Source organism: Trichomycterus rosablanca, chromosome 1 (genome assembly GCF_030014385.1).
Source record: "Trichomycterus rosablanca isolate fTriRos1 chromosome 1, fTriRos1.hap1, whole genome shotgun sequence".
In the NCBI taxonomy this organism is placed as follows: domain Eukaryota; kingdom Metazoa; phylum Chordata; class Actinopteri; order Siluriformes; family Trichomycteridae; genus Trichomycterus; species Trichomycterus rosablanca.
Genome location: NC_085988.1, coordinates 7534295 through 7553909, shown reverse-complemented (window position 1 = coordinate 7553909; position 19615 = coordinate 7534295). Strand labels below are relative to the sequence as shown.

At 40.5% G+C, this 19615-nt stretch overlaps 1 protein-coding gene across 1 annotated transcript in view; it reads left to right on the top strand.

The window, feature by feature from the left end:
- The window catches only part of LOC134316967 (NACHT, LRR and PYD domains-containing protein 12-like), a 175526-nt gene that overhangs the window by 6854 nt on the left and 149057 nt on the right, over nt 1-19615 (top strand). Inside the window, exons 4-5 of the mRNA XM_062997557.1 lie at nt 237-410; nt 16540-16713. Of these exons, the coding sequence (XP_062853627.1) occupies nt 237-410; nt 16540-16713 (348 nt within the window). The remainder of the gene's footprint in view (nt 1-236; nt 411-16539; nt 16714-19615) is intronic.

Here is a 19615-nt window from a genome sequence, read left to right as displayed (position 1 = left end):
AAAACACAACCACACCCTCATTATTACCATTTATACCTAGTAATAAGAAGTGTGAAAGATCTAAAAGAAACCAGAGACCTGAGATCAGCCACATCTTCTTATTTTATTTGTACTTTGTTGATTTTACTGTTTCACAGATATTCATCCCCACTGATTGTAGACTGTAGTGACTCTGTAGATGATGAAGTTCCTCTAGAACTGAGAGAATGAAGAGTGGATCATTGTTCTCTCTGCAGGTTGTATAATTGTGGTGTATCAGATGAAGGTTGTGCTGCTCTGGCTTCAGCTCTGAGATCAAACCCCTCACACCTGAGAGAACTTCATCTGTCTTATAATAAACTAGGAGATTCAGGAGTGAAGCGTCTCTCTGCTGTACTGGAGAATCCTCACTGTAAACTGGAGATACTGAGGTAAGATCATCTCTCTGAGAATCACACATGAGCTGCTCCTCACTAACTCATCTTCTCTAATAGTGAGACTGAAACAGAGGATTTAGGTTTGAATGGAAGTTGTGTCTTTACTAAATAAAGATTAAAATAAATTTTTATTTTTATTAAAATAAAAAAGGATATATGTTATAGTTTGGTTTTTAGTTTAGATTAATTTGTCATTTCCATCATTTACCTTCAGCATATACAAAAGTGAGATACCGTTTCGCTACAGATTATAAACATACCTGTCAAGTTTTGGATTTAAAAATAAGGGAAATTTTCCGCCGCGCGCTTCGAGCCGTCCCACCAGCCCAACCGAGGTTCAGTATCCCTTACATTTTAAGACAGGTTTACAAGAAATCTAAAATAACCACCTGTGAACCACTTACAAACTACAATTAGATGATCAGAATCTGATAGGCCTACCTTTGTTGACACTGAAATGCTGTGGACATTCCTACATATTTAATTCTTATAATACAGCCTAAATGAAAACACAGTAACAAACCTTACAGAATGCATAACTCTGCCCCATCCTGCTCCTCTTTAGAAAGGTAAATGTGATGTCCTATTTAGATATTTACATGCAGTCTTTACTTTTTTGGCAGGAATGCCCTCTCTCTCTCCTTGCATCCATCCATCTCTCCCTGTTCCAGGTTTGTTCCTGCTGTCCGCACTGACCTCGTGAGAACTGCCACTTGCAGCAGCCTGGGTGGCAGTTCTCGCGAGGTTAGTGACATTTCAGTTTGGAGAGGCACAGGAATGTTTTTTAAATTATAATTGTAGTATTGTGTAAAGGAAACATAAAAATACTTACCTGTAATGGGGAGCTGAACCTGTGGGAGGCACTGTTACCTTTTGTTATTGTTGTGGTGCGGTTAAAGGAGGGTCAGAAGAAGGTTACCGTTCTGAGAGTTTGCACATGACTTTATTGCTTATCTGAGATTCGTTGGTTAATAATAAAGACACTTAAATATATTATATTTGGATGTGATGATTGAAGATACCACAATAAAATAATACGGGAAATTTACGGGAAAGTACTAATACGGGAAGACGGCGGGAAAGAGGGGTGAAATACGGTAGTTTCCCGGCCAAAACGGGAGACTTGACAGGTATGATTATAATGCTCTAGAATTTTTTTTGCAGCGGTGGCAGGCACCCTTAACCCACCACACACCCACAGCCTCTATCCGGTGCAGCGCAAAATTAATTAAAAAGCAAAGAAGAATACATACACTACACAATAAGCATTTTTCTCCCTTCAGAACTAAACAAAAAACCTTAAGCCCCTAGCCTCCCTAGATAAAGTAATGCTACCTGGGTATTTTCCTCACTAGGCATCTTCCTCTTCTTTGGGAAATAGTTTAACAAACTCATCTGAAAATTATATACAGGGTTGGGGAGTAACTGCTTTCATGTAACAGTTATGTGATTAAATAAATATAAAATAAACGTAATTGTAATCTGTTACACTTAGTGAGAAAATCAAAATGTTGGTGATTACAAGGGTTTACAGCCAATCATATATATATATTCCCCTAAAGAAAAAAGCTTAAAGTGTACCTGTGGATGGATAAAAACAATAACTTAAAAATAAATCTTTTTTATGACTGAAGCTTTTATTAAATGGATCTTTAAATTTAAAGTAAAAGAATCAATGTAAGAACAACACAATCAACACAACACAAATTATATTTATATCCAATACTTTTATTAATTGCAACAATATTCTGTGATAAATTACAAGTTAAAATACTAGTAATTCTTTGTATGGGGAGGAATAAAACAAATACATGTGTAGTGTAGTTGTCACGCTTGGAGCCTCAGTGTGCTCTGAAGCTCCTGTGTGCCACGCCCTCCTCTCCATGAGCACATTCAGTCTCCAGCCAGCTCCCCTCTCTTGATTGGTTAGCTGGGGCTAATTAGCCCCAGCTGCCAGTATTTAAGAGAGGCTCTGGGAAAGGCTGGTTGGAGACTATTCTTGGTGACTCTGTTTGCTCTGGTGACTCTGTTTGGGTTGTGCCTTTGATACCTGAAGTTCTGTCTGAACTATTCTGCCTTGCTCTGTTCCGTCCCATCCGGTTTGTTTGTTCTGTTCATGTCTTAGTTGTCAAATATTCCTGTCTAGTTAGTTCATGTCTGTTTAGTTTATTTAGCCCTTAGTTCGTTAGCTCCCTATATTAGCCATAGCCCTTTGTTTGTTAGATCTCTGTGTTAGCCTTTTGTTAATTAGCTTTAGCTCTGTTAGTTCCTGTTCAGTCCTGTTTATCTTCGTCTTTGTATGTTTAGATTAGTCTGTTTAGTCTTTGTTTAGTTCTGATTATTAAATATAGTTTGTATCTTACATCTCTGCGTGTGTGTCTGCCCCTCCTGTCCGTCATAGCCCTATACACGTTACAGTAGTATACATGACAAACTGGATAGAGGAATCTTTTTTCTATATTATAATTATCTCAGTGTAGTTTTGATGATTTCTGAATTAAAATCTCTCAATTTACTAAATTAATGTTGGGGTCAAACTTGGTCATATGATTAATCTGTGTTGAAAATGAACACATTAGCCTTGACAGCAATGTTTTAAAGCTTAGAATCTAAACAGGCTCCATTCATTAGGCAGTATGTGCGAAACCGAAAGTAACATTCTAAATGTTTTCAACTGTAAAACCTATCTAACTTAACGTTAGCTAGTTTAATCTATCTTTCTTTCTTTACTCTTCTTTATTTCTCTCCTCTATTTCTCCCTCTCTCTCCTCTATTTCTCCCTCTCTCTCCTCTATTTCTCTCCTCTATTTCTCCCTCTCTCTCCTCTATTTCTCCCTCTCTCTCCTCTATTTCTCTCCTCTATTTCTCCCTCTCTCTCCTCTATTTCTCCCCCTCCTCTATTTCTCTCCCTCTCTCTCCTCTATTTCTCCCCCTCCTCTATTTCTCTCCCTCTCTTCTCTATTTCTCCCTCTCTCTCCTCTATTTCTCCCTCTCTCTCCTCTATTTCTCCCTCTCTCTCCTCTATTTCTCTCCCTCTCTCTCCTCTATTTCTCTCCCTCTCTCTCCTCTATTTCTCTCCCTCTCTCTCCTCTATTTCTCTCCCTCTCTCTCCTCTATTTCTCTCCCTCTCTCTCCTCTATTTCTCTCCCTCTCTCTCCTCTATTTCTCTCCCTCTCTCTCCTCTATTTCTCTCCCTCTCTCTCCTCTGTTTCTCTCCCTCTCGCTCCTCTATTTCTCTCCCTCTCTCTCCTCTATTTCTCCCCCTCCTCTATTTCTCTCCCTCTCTCCTCTATTTCTCCCTCTCTCTCTCCTCTATTTCCCTCTCTCCTCTATTTCTCCCTCTCTCTCTCCTCTATTTCTCTCTCTCCTCTATTTCTCCCTCTCTCCTCTATTTCTCCCTCTCTCTCTCCTCTATTTCTCTCTCTCCTCTATTTCTCTCCCTCTCCTCTATTTCTCTCTCTCCTCTATTTCTCTCCCTCTCCTCTATTTCTCTCTCTCCTCTATTTCTCTCCCTCTCCTCTATTTCTCCCTCTCTCTCTCCTCTATTTCTCTCTCTCCTCTATTTCTCTCTCTCCTCTATTTCTCCCTCTCTCTCTCCTCTATTTCTCTCCCTCTCTCCTCTATTTCTCCCCCTCTCTCCTCTATTTCTTCCCCTATCTGCTCTATTTCTCCCCCCTCTCCTCTATTTTTTCCTCTATCTATTATACATCTATTATTTAATAATAATATTAATAATAATATTAGACAAAACTAAGTTAATATAAATATAACACTATTAGCAGCCCCCCTCACTGCCTGGTGAAAACACAAATCAACATAATCAACATTAATATAAAACATGAATGAAAATAAATCCATTAAAGTTTTCATCATGGAGACAGAGAGGAGGAACCAGTCTGGTACAGTAGTTCAGTGATGGCTGCTCATCATCTTCATCATCATCAAGGAGAAATCCAGCAAACCACTAAGTACTTCGTAACCTCGTACTTAAGAACTTTCTTACATTTATGTGTGTTTCCCGAAACCCTTCGTAACTAAGGTAATATTTAAATTTGTTTGTAAGTTACGAGTAGTCTGACCCATTCATAACTCACTAATTACTTCTTAACTTAAAGTTTATGTGCACAAAACAATAAATGCAGCTAATTTGCCTTTTAAAAACTAACACTCTGGTTCTATGCATGGCAACAGCACTTTTAGGTCATTCATTCTATTCCGAGTATAAAAATGTGTGTTATTTAATTGTATTTTAAGGTTTAAATTATTTCATTTAGAAAAATGTTAAAGTATTAATCTGTGATAATTAAGTGCGAACGACACGCGCACACAGAGTGAGAGAGAGACTTTTTTTTTTTTTACTTTTTAACACTTTATTTTAAACAAATTCATATCACAACATGTTAAAAATCTCTTGTGACCATCTTAGCCATTAAACTCTACATAAAGATGTATAGAAAATATTTTAAAATAAATATGTAAACATATATAAAGTACATTTAGTAACTATTAAATAAAGTAAAGTGCGAAACAGAGCTCATCATCAAAAACCTAGCACACAGCCTTTCCGCAGCACCATACATTCTTAAAAGTTTCCAGGTCATTCATACATTTATAATAATTAAAATCAATTAAAATCCTTGATTTCACCAGTCTAGAGAGAACCCTTATAATATCCGAATCAGCTGTGTGTGTCACATGATTTTTCCGGGTTATATACACTGCCATCTTAGACTGACCAAGAATAAAATTTAGTAGCTGGCACTTTGACCTCTCTCTCCATACATATTTAAAACCAAGAATAAAAGCGTGAGGTGTAAAAATCACATTAAGAGACATAAAAACAGAGCTAATAAGATTAAACAAGGGACGCGTAGCCTAAAACAGTGCGTAAAAGCATGGAAAACCATTTCTCTCTGAGAACAGAAAGGACATTCCTGAGTGACCTCTGGATTTAAAATGGAAATAAAAGAGTTCACAGAAACAATACCATGTAAAATCCTCCACTGTAAATCTGCCATTTTTTTTTGTTAACGGTGGTTTATAGATCACTCTCCATTCAGGCTTTACCTCCGCACTGAGACGCAAAGTATCACGCCATGGTGTATCCATTCTTTTAGCAAGTTTTTTCCTATTAAGACATTTCACACAGACCTTGTACAAAAGCTTTACAGAAGCTGAACTTGGGTCTATGCTCAAAGTTTCTTCACAGTCTAGGAGGGGGCCTTGACAGTCCTGCATATCAGGGATGATGTTGACCTTAGGGAAAGGGTCGTTCTCATTAGGGCTGAGTGTTCCTTTACCATAGTCCATTAGCAGTATGCGTTCCTGTAATGAGGGTGCTGATCTCCAGTGCTGTAGAAGTTGGCCTACGACACGCGAGGACCTCACTCCCATCCGCCTAGCCAGGTTCTCCACACCATCCAGCCCAGGTCCTGCAGTTTCCACCAGCTGACAAAGTGTGGGGATGTTGTGTGAGACCAAGGCTCTGATCACTGACAGGGAAGTTTGGTTTGTGATGTTGAGTCGAGACTAAGCAGTCTCTGAATGAATTGGAGTCAAAAAGTGGCCGTCCTGCTGGCTAAGTGAACAAGCCCTTGTCCTCCTTCATCCCTTGGTAGGTAGAGAATGGCCTGTGGTAGCCAGTGCAATCGGTCCCAAAATAAATCCACTAGCAATGCCTGAATGTCTGCAAGCAGGTCTGGTGTGGGATCTACACATGCCAATTTATGCCATAAAGAAGAAGCAGCAAGGTTATTCACAATTGGTACCCGTCCCTGATAGGACAGCTGGGGAACTAACCAAGCCCATCTACTGAGGCGTCCTTTTACTTTTTCAATGGTGCCTTCCCAGTTATTCTTTTCGTACTCACTGTCTCCCAAGTACACTCCTAGATATTTAAAACCACCCTTTTTCCATAATATTCCAGGCAGTGTAGGTCCCCCATCATGCCATTCTCCTACTAAAACAGCCTCACTTTTGTTCCAATTAACTTTGGCAGATGATAAAATCCTAAAATCATTAAGAACATTCACTAAAACATCTACATCTTTCTGTGAGGTAACTAGTACCACTAAATCATCCGCATATGCAGAAATGTGCACATTTTTGCTACATTGTGGTATATTAAGGCCAGAGAATTTCTGTCTTAGTTGGCACAACAGAGGTTCAATAGATAGACCATATAGCATGCCCGATAGAGCACATCCTTGACGGATGCCTCTGTTAACAGTAAAAGGAGCGCATAGACCGCCATTAACTTTTAGTAAATTTTCAATGTTACTGTACAACATTTGTATCATAGCAATAAAACCTGGATTAAAACCAAAATTGTCCAAAACTTTCCACAAGTATTTATGTTCGACCCGGTCAAAAGCCTTTTCCTGATCTAAAAAAATGAGACCCGTCTTCAGACCCAATAGCCTGGAGACAGCCAAAACATCCCGAATCAAGTAAATGTTATTAAAGATAGATCTACCAGGCACACAGTACGTTTGGTCCGGGTGTATTACTTGCTCTATCACCTTCCCCAGTCTGGACGCTAATGCTTTAGAAAACAGTTTGCAGTCTGTACACAGCAATGCTACCGGGCACCAGTTTTACAGCAAAGTCAGTTCTCCCTTCTTTGGTAGCAGAGTCAGTACAGCTCTCTGACAGCTTAGTGGAAGCTGTCCCACCGTTATACTGGCCTGGAGCACCTCAAGCAAATCTTGACCCATCACTGACCAAAATGCCTTATAGAACTCGACTGGGAGGCCATCAATACCTGGCGCCCGGTCATTCTCCATTCCCTGTAAGGCCTCATACAGCTCTTCCACAGAGAGCTCCTCATCCAGCATTTTAGCAGACTCTTCTGTGAGCTTGGCCTGTAGGTGATAAAAGTTCTCTTCAGCATCCTGTACATCTGCCTGCTCACTCTCCAACAGCTTTGAGAAAAAGCTGACTGTTTGCTGGCATATTTCAGAAGGCTGAGATACGAGATCCCCTGTTTTGGTTCGCACAGCATGCATAAGCCTCTTCTGTCCATTCTTACGTTCAAGACTGAAGAAAAACTTTAAAGGAGCATCCATCTCCGTTCCATTTTGGATGGAAGTGATGTCTAAAACCATAAAATCTATCAAGCCTTGCCAATGAAAGTGCATTATCTTTGGAGTGTGCCCATGTATATTGTCTCTTTGTATTATGCAAAGTCCTCCATGTCACACGTCATGAGTTTCTATGAGTTCACACAACGGCCTGCAGGAGGCAGTGTGTGGCTCCAGATGGTTCCTGTCTAAGTTATCTGCTGTACAGTTCAAATCACCACCCAAGACTAAAAACTCAGTAAAATTGCAATTGGCAAGTACAGCGCACAACTTATCTAAAAACACCATTCTCTCAGCTCCTGCAGTAGGAGCATAAACACAAATAAAAACAAAGGTCTCTTTTCATAGCAGGCTCGTACTTTTAGCAACCTTCCAGGTAAAACTTAATCAACAGTATACGTGCAAGGGACAAAGTTATTTGAAAATAAAATAGCTACTCCTCCAACTCTACTGGCATTAGAACTGTGACTTAATATGCCTACACCCCCCCCCCCCCCCCCCCACTCTTTACCCCATTCAGCAGCATTATTAACATCGCAATGTGTTTCTTGGAGAAAAAACACATCAGCACGCTTCTGCTTTGCCAGTTCATAAAAAGTGGCCCTCTTCACTTGGTCTCTTGCTCCATTTAAATTTAAGGTTGCTATTTTGATGTCACCCATTAAAATTATAAGTAGCCACAGAGCAGTGAGGTCAAGGGCCATTCTAAAGCAAGGATTAAAATTCATCGTCATCATCACTGGTTTATGCAGCTTGGTCAGTATCTTCTTTAGTCTAAAAATCTCTGGTGCAGTAAAAACCCCCTCCCTTCTAAAATGCTTCACATCACGTATGAACTGCTGACTATCTATAAAATGCTCTTCTACCCGTACTCCTCTCTGACCTTTAGTTACACAGAGGAACTTTTTAATCTCCTCCACAGTGTACACTACAGGTGATTTCTCCTCTTGGGAGTACACGGACCAGCCAGAATCAGACACTGAGCCGTCATTTTCTGACTCCACATCTACACCACTAGTTTCCTTTTTTACTTGTTTGTTTTGCTTTCCCCGTCCGCTTTCTTTTAATTGGGGTTTTGAAAATAGGTTCATCCACCATTTCAGCATCAACTATGGTTTCCAGTACATCCATTTCAGCATAGGTAGGTTTGTTACCTTTAGAACCATCTATGTCCCCCTCAGTGCTGCTTAGATCCTCCACAGAGGGATCCTCTATAGCTGGAGCAGGCATAGGAGACTCCCCCATGACCTGTGTAGCTCCCACACTAGGTTCAGGCATGCTCAGCTCACCCACCTCAGGCTCAGGGGCAGTCGGCAGGTCCTCTGCGGCCAAGTATGTAGCAGCCGCAGGGGGAACATCCACCTCGGGCTCAGCAACAGCATGGCCCAGCTGCTCCCGCTCATCACCCATGGGGCTATCAGAGGTCTCTTTCGCTTTTGTGGGACAGTTACGGACAAGATGTCCTGTATCTCCACACCAGAAACACTTCATTTCAGTATCAGTCGACACATAGATGATATAGTCAAAATCTTCTACTTTAAACTTTAGGACGGCATTTAAGTCTCCATCTGGTCTTAAAACCATATACACAACCCTACGAAAGGACACAAGATGTTTAATCAGTGGGGACTTGCAGCCAAGCGGAATCTTTCTAACAGGGGATACAATTTTTCTATACCAGGACAGCTTACATATAATGAGCTCATCGCTAATGAAAACATTAGACAAGATAACTTTCCTAGAGGGTGTGCTGAGAGGTATAACCGGAGTCAGTTGACCATTAATTACAACACCAGATTGAACTAAGCTATTAGCTTTTTCCACATCATTTAGAAAAAGTACAATAGCTTTGTTCATGCGGGAGGCTGAAACGATATTGGAGTGTCCAACAACGTTCCCTACCGCCAAACAACAATCCTCAACATTTACTCTGCATTCCACCTTAACACCGTGTCTCAGAGTAAGGCTCTCACAGAGCTTTGTATTCGGAGCCGACATGCTGCAGCTAAACGCCGGCAGCAGCGCAACTCTCCGCGGGTCACATTCCCGCACACACACTCAACACAACACACTCACACGCACACGCACACACACACACACACACGATTTAACTTCAGATGTAATCTGAAAAGTTATACACACACAAAAAAAAAAAAAAAAAAAAGTTTGGCACATGTGCACTCACACACAGAGAGAGAGAGAGAGAGAGAGAGAGAGAGAGATTTTTTTTTTTTTTGAGATTTTACATTATTTTATTTATCAATACATCAAATACAACAAACCTCTACAAAAATAAATAAATAACCCCTACACCACCCTCCCCCCCTTTTGTTTAGTTCTTAACAACATAAATACATACATAGATACTTAGTTTTCATATATAAACCACCAGTTCCTCCTCATACACAGAACACAGTACTTCATCAACACACCAACATTCTTCAAACATTATTAAATTATTCATTAGTTTATAATATGCAAACTCGATTTTTAATCGTGCACGAGTTAAGCTTTTTAGCATTTCATCTGGGTCGGTGAGGCCGTGTCCTCTTATTTTATTTCTTCTTGTCAGCCATGTAGCCAATTTGGCTTGACCAAACATAAAGTTCATTAAACAACATTTAAATCTTTGGTTATAATTGTACCTAGGTCCCAGTATATATAGTCCAAAAATGAATTTTACTCCAAAACTCAAACAGAGTCTGTGTAAAAAAACCAAACAATATATTCAAACGTGAGCAGTCGACAAAAAGATGCTGTACAGTCTCAGTGTGAGTACAAAAAGGGCAACCTACTGCACCTCCTTTAACAAAGTGAGCAGTGTGCAGGTTAGTGGCGATAGCTCCGTGTATAAGTCGCCACTGCAGATCTCCTGTTCTCTTGGGGATCGGCAGTTTGTACAGTATTCGCCACCTGTACCCGGCTGTACTCTGGTCTCCAAGTAGTTCATGCCACTGATGTTCCTTTACCTGTGACAACACCTCGAAGTGCCTTACCTTTACACTCAGTGTATACAAAGCTTTTCCTTTAGCTTCTTCAAATAAACCCATTTCTGGAGAGGGGAAAGTCAGCAGGGTACCTCTTCCTTCCTGCCAGCCTCCATCATCAACAGTCAGTCTTAGTGAAGGAAAAACTGGATCCGCATTATTATGTGGCAAGATTAGAGTCTCTTTCATCTGTTGCGGCAGAGCTTGCTGCACCTCATGCAGGAACTGTCCCACCAGTCTTTTTGATGTAATTCCAGTTTGCTGACATAGGAGATGAGAGGATTTCCATTCTTTACCATCTGGTACTTGTAAGTGACCTAACTTACAAATGCCGGCCTTCAGGAACTTTTTTATCAGTGTAGGTGAGCACACGGAAACAAGGGGAATCAGCTGATTGTAAAAAATTGATTCTTCCAAAACCCATGATGTCGGTTCTGTTTCTGGCTCACGTGTACACCGTAGTAGCTTCCAAGCTTTCAGCATTGACATATAGAATTCCTCCAGACCTGAAAGGTCCAATCCATTCATGTTAAGAAGGAAAAGATGCCGATCAAGTCCCATACCGCCAGCTTTCCTTAGCAGTATATGAGCAGTGTCTCTCCAGCACAGATCCGAGTGGTAAATCAGCCGCTGCGCAGCCTTAAGCCTGAAAGCCACCATTCTGCTCTCCAGGTCAATAAGACCTTGACCTCCCTCATGAGTTGGCAAGTATAGAACTGCTGCCTTCAGCCAATGCTGACCTGACCAGAAAAAGTCTACCAACCTTCTCTGAATCTCTGCCAGCAGGCCAGGTGGTGCGTTTAACACGGAAAGTCTATTCCACAGAGTGGATGCTACCAAGTTATTAATTATCAGCACCCTACCCCTGTACGACACCTGTGATAATATCCACTTCCATCGTGCTAGTCTATTTTTTGTAAAAGTAAGGGCACCCTCCCAGTTTTTCTTTACTACCTCCGCAGTACCCAGGTAGATACCCAACACTTTAAATCCAGACCTGTTCCACTGCAGTCCTCCAGGTAACTCTGGAGGTTCAGTGCTCTCCCACGGTCCACAGAGCAAGGCTCCACTCTTGCTCCAGTTCACTTTGGCAGATGATGCTCTACTATATGTGCATAAACAATCCTCTATTTGTTGTACATCTTCTCGTCCGCACACAAAAACAGATACATCATCCGCATAGGCCGACACCGAAATACGGGTTGACCCTTGTAAACTTACTCCATTCACCTTTTTTCTCACTAAACGCAAAAAAGGCTCAATAGCAAGGGAGTAGAGCTGACCTGACATTGCACATCCTTGTCTAATCCCTCTCCCCAACTTAATAGGCCCAGCTAGTCCCCCTCCCACCTTCACGAGACAGGAGGCACCAGTGTACAGCAGCTTAACACAACGAAGAAAATTCTCTCCAAAGCCAAAATTCAGTAGCGTGTTAAAAAGATAGCCATGATCAACACGATCAAAAGCTTTTTCCTGGTCTAAGGAAATCAGGCCAAGATCTATAGGAAGCCTATTTGACAGTTCTATAATGTCTCTTATTAAAAACAAATTATCAGTTATTGAACGACCCGGAATACAGTACGCTTGGTCTCGATGTATGATGGTGTGCAAAATGCTCTTCATTCTATTTGCCAGAGCCTTTGAAAAGATTTTGTAATCTGAACACAATAGTGCCACAGGACGCCAGTTTTTGAGATCACATAGGTCCCCTTTTTTGGGCAACAAAGTCAGTACTGCTCTCCTGCAACTGAGCGGGAGCTCACCTATTTGTATACATTCTAAAAACACATTAAATAAGTCTTGGCCAATCTGTTTCCAAAAAGTCTTATAAAAATCCACCGGCAGGCCGTCAATGCCAGGGGCACGACCTGGTTCCATTTTAAAAGCAGCATTTTCAAGCTCTTTTAAGGTAAGGGGAAGCTCCAATGAATCCTTATCTTCCTCATCCAGTATGGGTATATCTGCCAATAATGTGTCAACACAAGCATCATCACACTGCTCTGCTTTGTATAAATCAGAATAAAATTCAACCGCCCTTTCTCTCATTTCACCTATTTCAGAGGATAAACGGCCATCTGACATGTACAATGCATGTATTTGCTTACTCTCACTATACTTCTTTTCTAGATTAAAAAAGAATGAGCTTGGAGCATCCATCTCCTTTAAAGTCTTAAACCTTGCCCTAACAAGAGCACCTTTTGCTTTATCAAGGAGGAAAGCACTCGCATCACGTCGTAATTCCTCTAACTCAGCCTGTAAACCCTCCCGGTTTTGGCCCACAATTTGTTGTTGCATCTGAGCTATATTACGTTCAAGAGCTACAAGTACTCTTTTATTTTCTGCTGTGGTATATGATGTATATTGCTGACAAAACAGCTTAATCTGGGCTTTTCCAACATCCCACCATTGTCTAAGTGAGTTAAAATCAGCCTTCCTTTCAGACCACTTATTCCAAAAAGTACAAAAACTAGAGCAAAAATTTTCATCTTGTAACAACTTTACATTAAATTTCCAGTAAGCTGCTTGTTTATGACTAGACATGACAGCTAAATTTATAATAACAGCACTATGATCCGAAAAACTGATTGGCTCAATGGAGGCACTAACAATTCTATTACAGTGTGAATTTGACATGTAAAAACGATCCAGACGAGCAGCACTTGTTTTCCCCCCAACTGTTTTTATCCATGTGAACTGCTTAAAAGTAGGATGTTTTATTCTCCAACAATCGGTCAGGTTAAAATCTTTAACTATGTCCTTTAATACACTAACTGACATCATATGAGGTTCTTCTCCATTCCTATCCATTTTAAAATCTAGAGTGCAATTCCAGTCACCTCCCAATACAAGGATAGCATCCTGATTACACTGACCTAGTTCTTTTCTCAGTGTAGTGAATAGAACTCCCCTTTCCCTACCTATGTTAGGTGCATAAACGTTCATAAACATATATTCTTGCTCATGAATTTTCGCATTAATTATTAACATGCGTCCTTTACAAACTTCCTTTTCTGATATTAAGCTAAAAGATAATCCAGGAGAGATTAAAATGGCTAGACCTGCACTTCTGCTTGTCCCATGTGTTAAATACATGGGACCTTTCCACCACATTTTCCACTGTATTTCATCACTTTCATCACTGTGGGTTTCCTGCAAAAACAACACATCCAGCTTTTTATACTGTATGTGCTGATCAAGCATTCCACGTTTATGAACATCTCTAGCACCATTTATGTTTAGAGACCCTATGTGTAAAGAATGCATAGTGAGGAAAAGAAAAAGCCAGAAACAGAAACGTTCATAGTATATATAAAAAAATAGACAAGACCTATCCATCTTAAGAGTTATTGCAGACTTTTACGCACTGCTGTTGTCCACTTTTTTAAACGGAACCTTCTTTTTGGTGAAAGCATCTTAATAGTCTCATTTTTGGCCGCATGCTGCACAGACCGAATAAACTTATATGAGTCTGGGAAAAAATTATTTAGACACACATTTCTTTTCCCTTTTGTAACCTTCAGAAAAGTGTTTATCTCCGAGAGTGAGTACATTTCGCCCAACTCCCCCAAACTTGTACTTGATGTCCCGGCCTGAGCCGCTAATTCTGGCAGACTAGGCAGACTAGCTGGTATCTCGGACATCCCCGAGCAATCCGACAACACACTCTCTTCTTATGAATCAAACTCAACTTCTACTGGTTCACAAAAGCCTTCCTCATGTGCAGTGCTATCTATGCTCAAATTCTGTTCTGAAACAGGATCATCTTCTCTACTTTTCTTATCAGTTTTACGCTTAGCTTTGTGGTGGCTGCTATTACCGTTTTTAACAGGATCACAAACAGATACATTATTGTTTATCTTTTTATCCTTTTCATTATTTTTGATAGTGTTATTAACACAGTGAGGCTCCACCTGAGTCTGTTTCTCTATTTGGAGCTCAACTTCACCCTCTTCCACAACATCGGTACTTGCAGAAACAAGCCTGCTATCAGCTCCTGAAGCCTGAGCCACTTCCCCACCACTTCTCTCTACCTGTTGGCCCTCAGATGAGGTCCCTTTATTAGTTTCTGAATCCTGTCGCTGTGCTGCTACATGTGGGCAGCCAAACTGTTTGTGTCCAATATCACCACACTCAAAACATCTAGGACGTTCAGTGCTGGCAAACACTACATAAGACCCGTCACCATGTTTACATCTGAAGTTCACGTTTAAATACGGTTCCCTGCTGTTTAAAAACATGAAAACTTGTCTACGAAAAGACAAAACATGTTTTACAGCCGCATTTTTGCACCCCAACGGGATCATCTTCATATTGCTGGCAAATTTACCATAGCGCGACAGTTCTCTCATTATTACTTCATTTTTAATAAACGGAGGAACGTTTGAAACCACAACACGGGTAGCAGGTGCACTCAGCGGGCTGACCTGCACCATCACTCCCCGTATCCAGATTCCCGACTCAATCAGTTGATTTACACAAGTTTCCTTCTCTAAAAACACCACCATCGCTTTATTCATGCGAGAAGCTGAATAAATATTCTCACATCCTACCTGCTCTCCGACCGCTAACAGCACGTCTTCTACCGTCACTCCACTCTCCGGTACACACCTGACGCCATGGCGTAGAGACAGCGTCTCCACGCCGGCCTCGTTGGCCATGTCGGCCAGCTTGGCACAAAAAACTCCACCAGCAAAAAGGATCAGTCACCTTCTTACACTACTACTATGCTAACACTAATAAAAGAAAAGAAAAGAAATAAAGTAGATAAAGGTAAGAAAGTTAGCAAAGCCAGAAAAAACTCCACACACCGCCACGGAAAATCCGCGCATGCGCAGAGAGAGAGAGAGAGAGCTAGTAGTATAATGATCAGTAATTCAGAAATAAAATATAAACTTGTTTAGTTATGTTAAATCTGATTGGTTCATGGCATGTATGTTTTAAAGCAGAAACAAACACAGGCACATCTCTGCACAAGAGAGGATTTTTCTGAAACTTAATGCAATACAACCACAGTACGCACTACTTAGACAGAGATTCCATTGGGTTACTAAGCTAACAGTTAGCATCTTGCCATTCCAACTAATGGGATGGGGTGGCACAACGCGCTAGCATGCCAATATAACATCTCCCTCCGTGTACCGAAAACCGGTTACATTCGCTGATAAGCCCAAACTTGCAAATAAGAACACTTGTACAAGTTTATACAAGTTAAAAATCAATCATAATTTATTTACATTTGAAAATAACTCAGTTTCTCCAGCCATGTTTTTTTTTATTTTTCTGTAAGAGAAGAGCTGCTGCACTGAATGCTGGGATTGCCCTGATCACCAAGGACGCTTCCGATGGTCACTCGTGCCTACCACTCCCACCCCTCCCTTACTGAAGATGCGCGAATGTCTTAAAGTCTCGGTTTTCAAGGTAGACCTGAAGCAAGAATTTGGCGCTTCACATTTTCAAAATATCGTCAACATTTTTCAATACCGCAATACCGTCATACCGATACATTATATACAGTATATAATCGACACAGAATGGCCTGGTTTGCTAAAACTCATAGAAAGCTTCTTAGCCATGATGTCAAGTTTGGCCCCTTTCAATTCCACCAGCTCTTTGTGGTGTATCTCCCTCTGTTGAAGCTTTAGCTCTAGCCGCTCTTTTTCCACCTGAAACCTTCAGAATTTCACATCAATGTTTTTGTGATCCACCATGTCAGCACAGAAACCTTCAATTCTGATCAAACCAGCTAATTAACACAAAAAAAAAAAAAGTGGTTTATATCCAACCAAAAAATCAGAACCCTGTAAATAAAGCAGCACCAAAACACAACCACACCCTCATTATTACCATTTTATACCTAGTAATAAGAAGTGTGAAAGATCTAAAAGAAACCAGAGACCTGAGATCAGCCACATCTTCTTATTTTATTTGTACTTTGTTGATTTTACTGTTTCACAGAGATTCATCCACACTGATTGTAGACTGTAGTGACTCTGTAGATGATGAAGTTCCTCTAGAACTGAGAGAATGAAGAGTGGATCATTGTTCTCTCTGCAGGTTGAAGAATTGTGGTGTATCAGATGAAGGTTGTTCTGCTCTGGCTTCAGCTCTGAGTTCAAACCCCTCACACCTGAGAGAACTTCATCTGTCTTATAATAATCTAGGAGATTCAGGAGTGAAGCGTCTCTCTGCTGTACTGGAGAATCCTCACTGTAAACTGGAGATACTGGGGTAAGATCATCTCTCTGAGAATCACACATGAGCTGCTCCTCACTAACTCATCTTCTCTAATAGTGAGACTGAAACAGAGGATTTAGGTTTGAATGGAAGTTGTGTCTTTACTAAATAAAGAGTTAAAAATATCTGTTATAGTTTAGTTTTTAGTTTAGAATAATTTATCATTTCCATCATTTACTTTCAGCATATACAGAAGCGAGATACCATTTCTCTACAGATTATAATGCTCAATCAACAAGCAGTCACACTGTGTAACAGTCACTTATAATGATTAATAATAATAATATTATTAGACTAAACTAACAGTTGATATAAATATAACACTATTAAAAATGTGTGTATTATTTAATTGTATTTTAAAGTTTAAATAATTTAATTCATAAAAATGTTAAAGTTAAAAACACTGACAAAATTAAAGCATTTTATAGATCCTTTAGTCAAAAATCACTGAAGTTTATTTACATTTACTATTGTTACTTGGCTATGTACATTACTTTGTATTGAGGGCGGTATATAATCGGCACAGAATGGCCTGGTTTGCTAAAACTCATAGAAAGCTTCTTAGCCATGATGTTACGTTTGGCCCCTTTCAATTCCACCAGCTCTTTGTGGTGTATCTCCCTTTGTTGAAGCTTTAGCTCTAGCCACTCTTTGTTACGTTTGGCTCTACACCAATAAAGGTTTTTTAGGAACCACGAGGCGAACACCAACCACAGACACAGAAAGAGTGTTAATACGTTTATTAAATATACCAAAATAGAAGTACTAAAGGTGAGGGGCACTTGGGAGCAGCAGCAGGGAGAGCAGACAGCTGAATAGGTCTGGTACAGTCATTCAGTAATGGAGTCAGAGAGGAGGAACCAGTCTGGTACAGTAATTCAGTAATTCAGTAAACCAGTCTCCATTACTGAATGACTGTACCAGACTGGTTCCTCCTCTCTGACTCCATTACTGAATGACTGTACCAGACTGGTTCCTCCTCTCTGTTTCCATTACTGAATGACTGTACCAGACTGGTTCCTGCTCTCTGACTCCATTACTGAATGACTGTACCAGACTGGTTCCTCCTCTCTGACTCCATTACTGAATGACTGTACCAGACTGGTTCCTCCTCTCTGACTCCATTACTGAATGACTGTACCAGACTGGTTCCTCCTCTCTGACTCCATTACTGAATGACTGTACCAGACTGGTTCCTCCTCTCTGTCTCCATTACTGAATTACTGTACCAGACTGGTTCCTCCTCTCTGACTCCATTACTGAATGACTGTACCAGACTGGTTCCTCCTCTCTGTCTCCATTACTGAATGACTGTACCAGACTGGTTCCTCCTCTCTGTTTCCATTACTGAATGACTGTACCAGACTGGTTCCTGCTCTCTGACTCCATTACTGAATGACTGTACCAGACTGGTTCCTCCTCTCTGACTCCATTACTGAATGACTGTACAAGACTGGTTCCTCCTCTCTGACTCCATGATGAAAACTTTAATGGATTCATGTTGATTTGTGTTTTCACCAGGCAGTGAAGGGAGGCTGCTAATAGTGTTATATTTATATCAACTGTTAGTTTAGTCTAATAATATTATTATTATTAATCATTATAAGTGACTGTTACACAGTCAGTAATGCAGTCAGAGAGGAGGAACCAGTCTGGTACAGTAATTCAGTAATGGAGACAGAGAGGAGGAACCAGTCTGGTACAGTAATTCAGTAATGGAGTCAGAGAGGAGGAACCAGTCTGGTACAGTAATTCAGTAATGGAGACAGAGAGGAGGAACCAGTCTGGTACAGTAATTCAGTAATGGAGACAGAGAGGAGGAACCAGTCTGGTACAGTAATTCAGTAATGGAGACAGAGAGGAGGAACCAGTCTGGTACAGTAATTCAGTAATGGAGTCAGAGAGGAGGAACCAGTCTGGTACAGTAATTCAGTAATGGAGTCAGAGAGGAGGAACCAGTCTGGTACAGTCATTCAGTAATGGAGACAGAGAGGAGGAACCAGTCTGGTACAGTAATTCAGTAATGCAGTCAGAGAGGAGGAACCAGTCTGGTACAGTAATTCAGTAATGGAGACAGAGAGGAGGAACCAGTCTGGTACAGTAATTCAGTAATGGAGTCAGAGAGGAGGAACCAGTCTGGTACAGTAATTCAGTAATGGAGACAGAGAGGAGGAACCAGTCTGGTACAGTAATTCAGTAATGGAGTCAGAGAGGAGGAACCAGTCTGGTACAGTAATTCAGTAATGGAGACAGAGAGGAGGAACCAGTCTGGTACAGTAATTCAGTAATGGAGACAGAGAGGAGGAACCAGTCTGGTACAGTAATTCAGTAATGGAGACAGAGAGGAGGAACCAGTCTGGTAAAGTCATTCGTAACCTCGTACTTAAGAACTTTCTTACATTTATGTGTGTTTCCCGAAACCCTTCGTAACTAACGTAATATTTAAATTTGTTGGTAAGTTACGAGTTACGAGTAGTCTGACCCATTCGTAACTCACTAATTACTTCTTAACTTAAAGTTTGGTGCACAAAACAATAAATGCAGCTAATTCTAAGTCTTTTAAAAACGAACACTCTGGTTCTATGCATGGCAACAGCACTTTTGGGTCATTCATTCCATTCCGAGTATAAAAATGTGTGTATTATTTAATTGTATTTTAAAGTTTAAATAATTTAATTCATAAAAATGTTAAAGTTAAAAACACTGACAAAATTAAAGCATTTTATAGATCCTTTAGTCAAAAATCACTGAAGTTTATTTACATTTACTATTGTTACTTGGCTATGTACATTACTTTGTATTGAGGGCGGTATATAATCGGCACAGAATGGCCTGGTTTGCTAAAACTCATAGAAAGCTTCTTAGCCATGATGTTACGTTTGGCCCCTTTCAATTC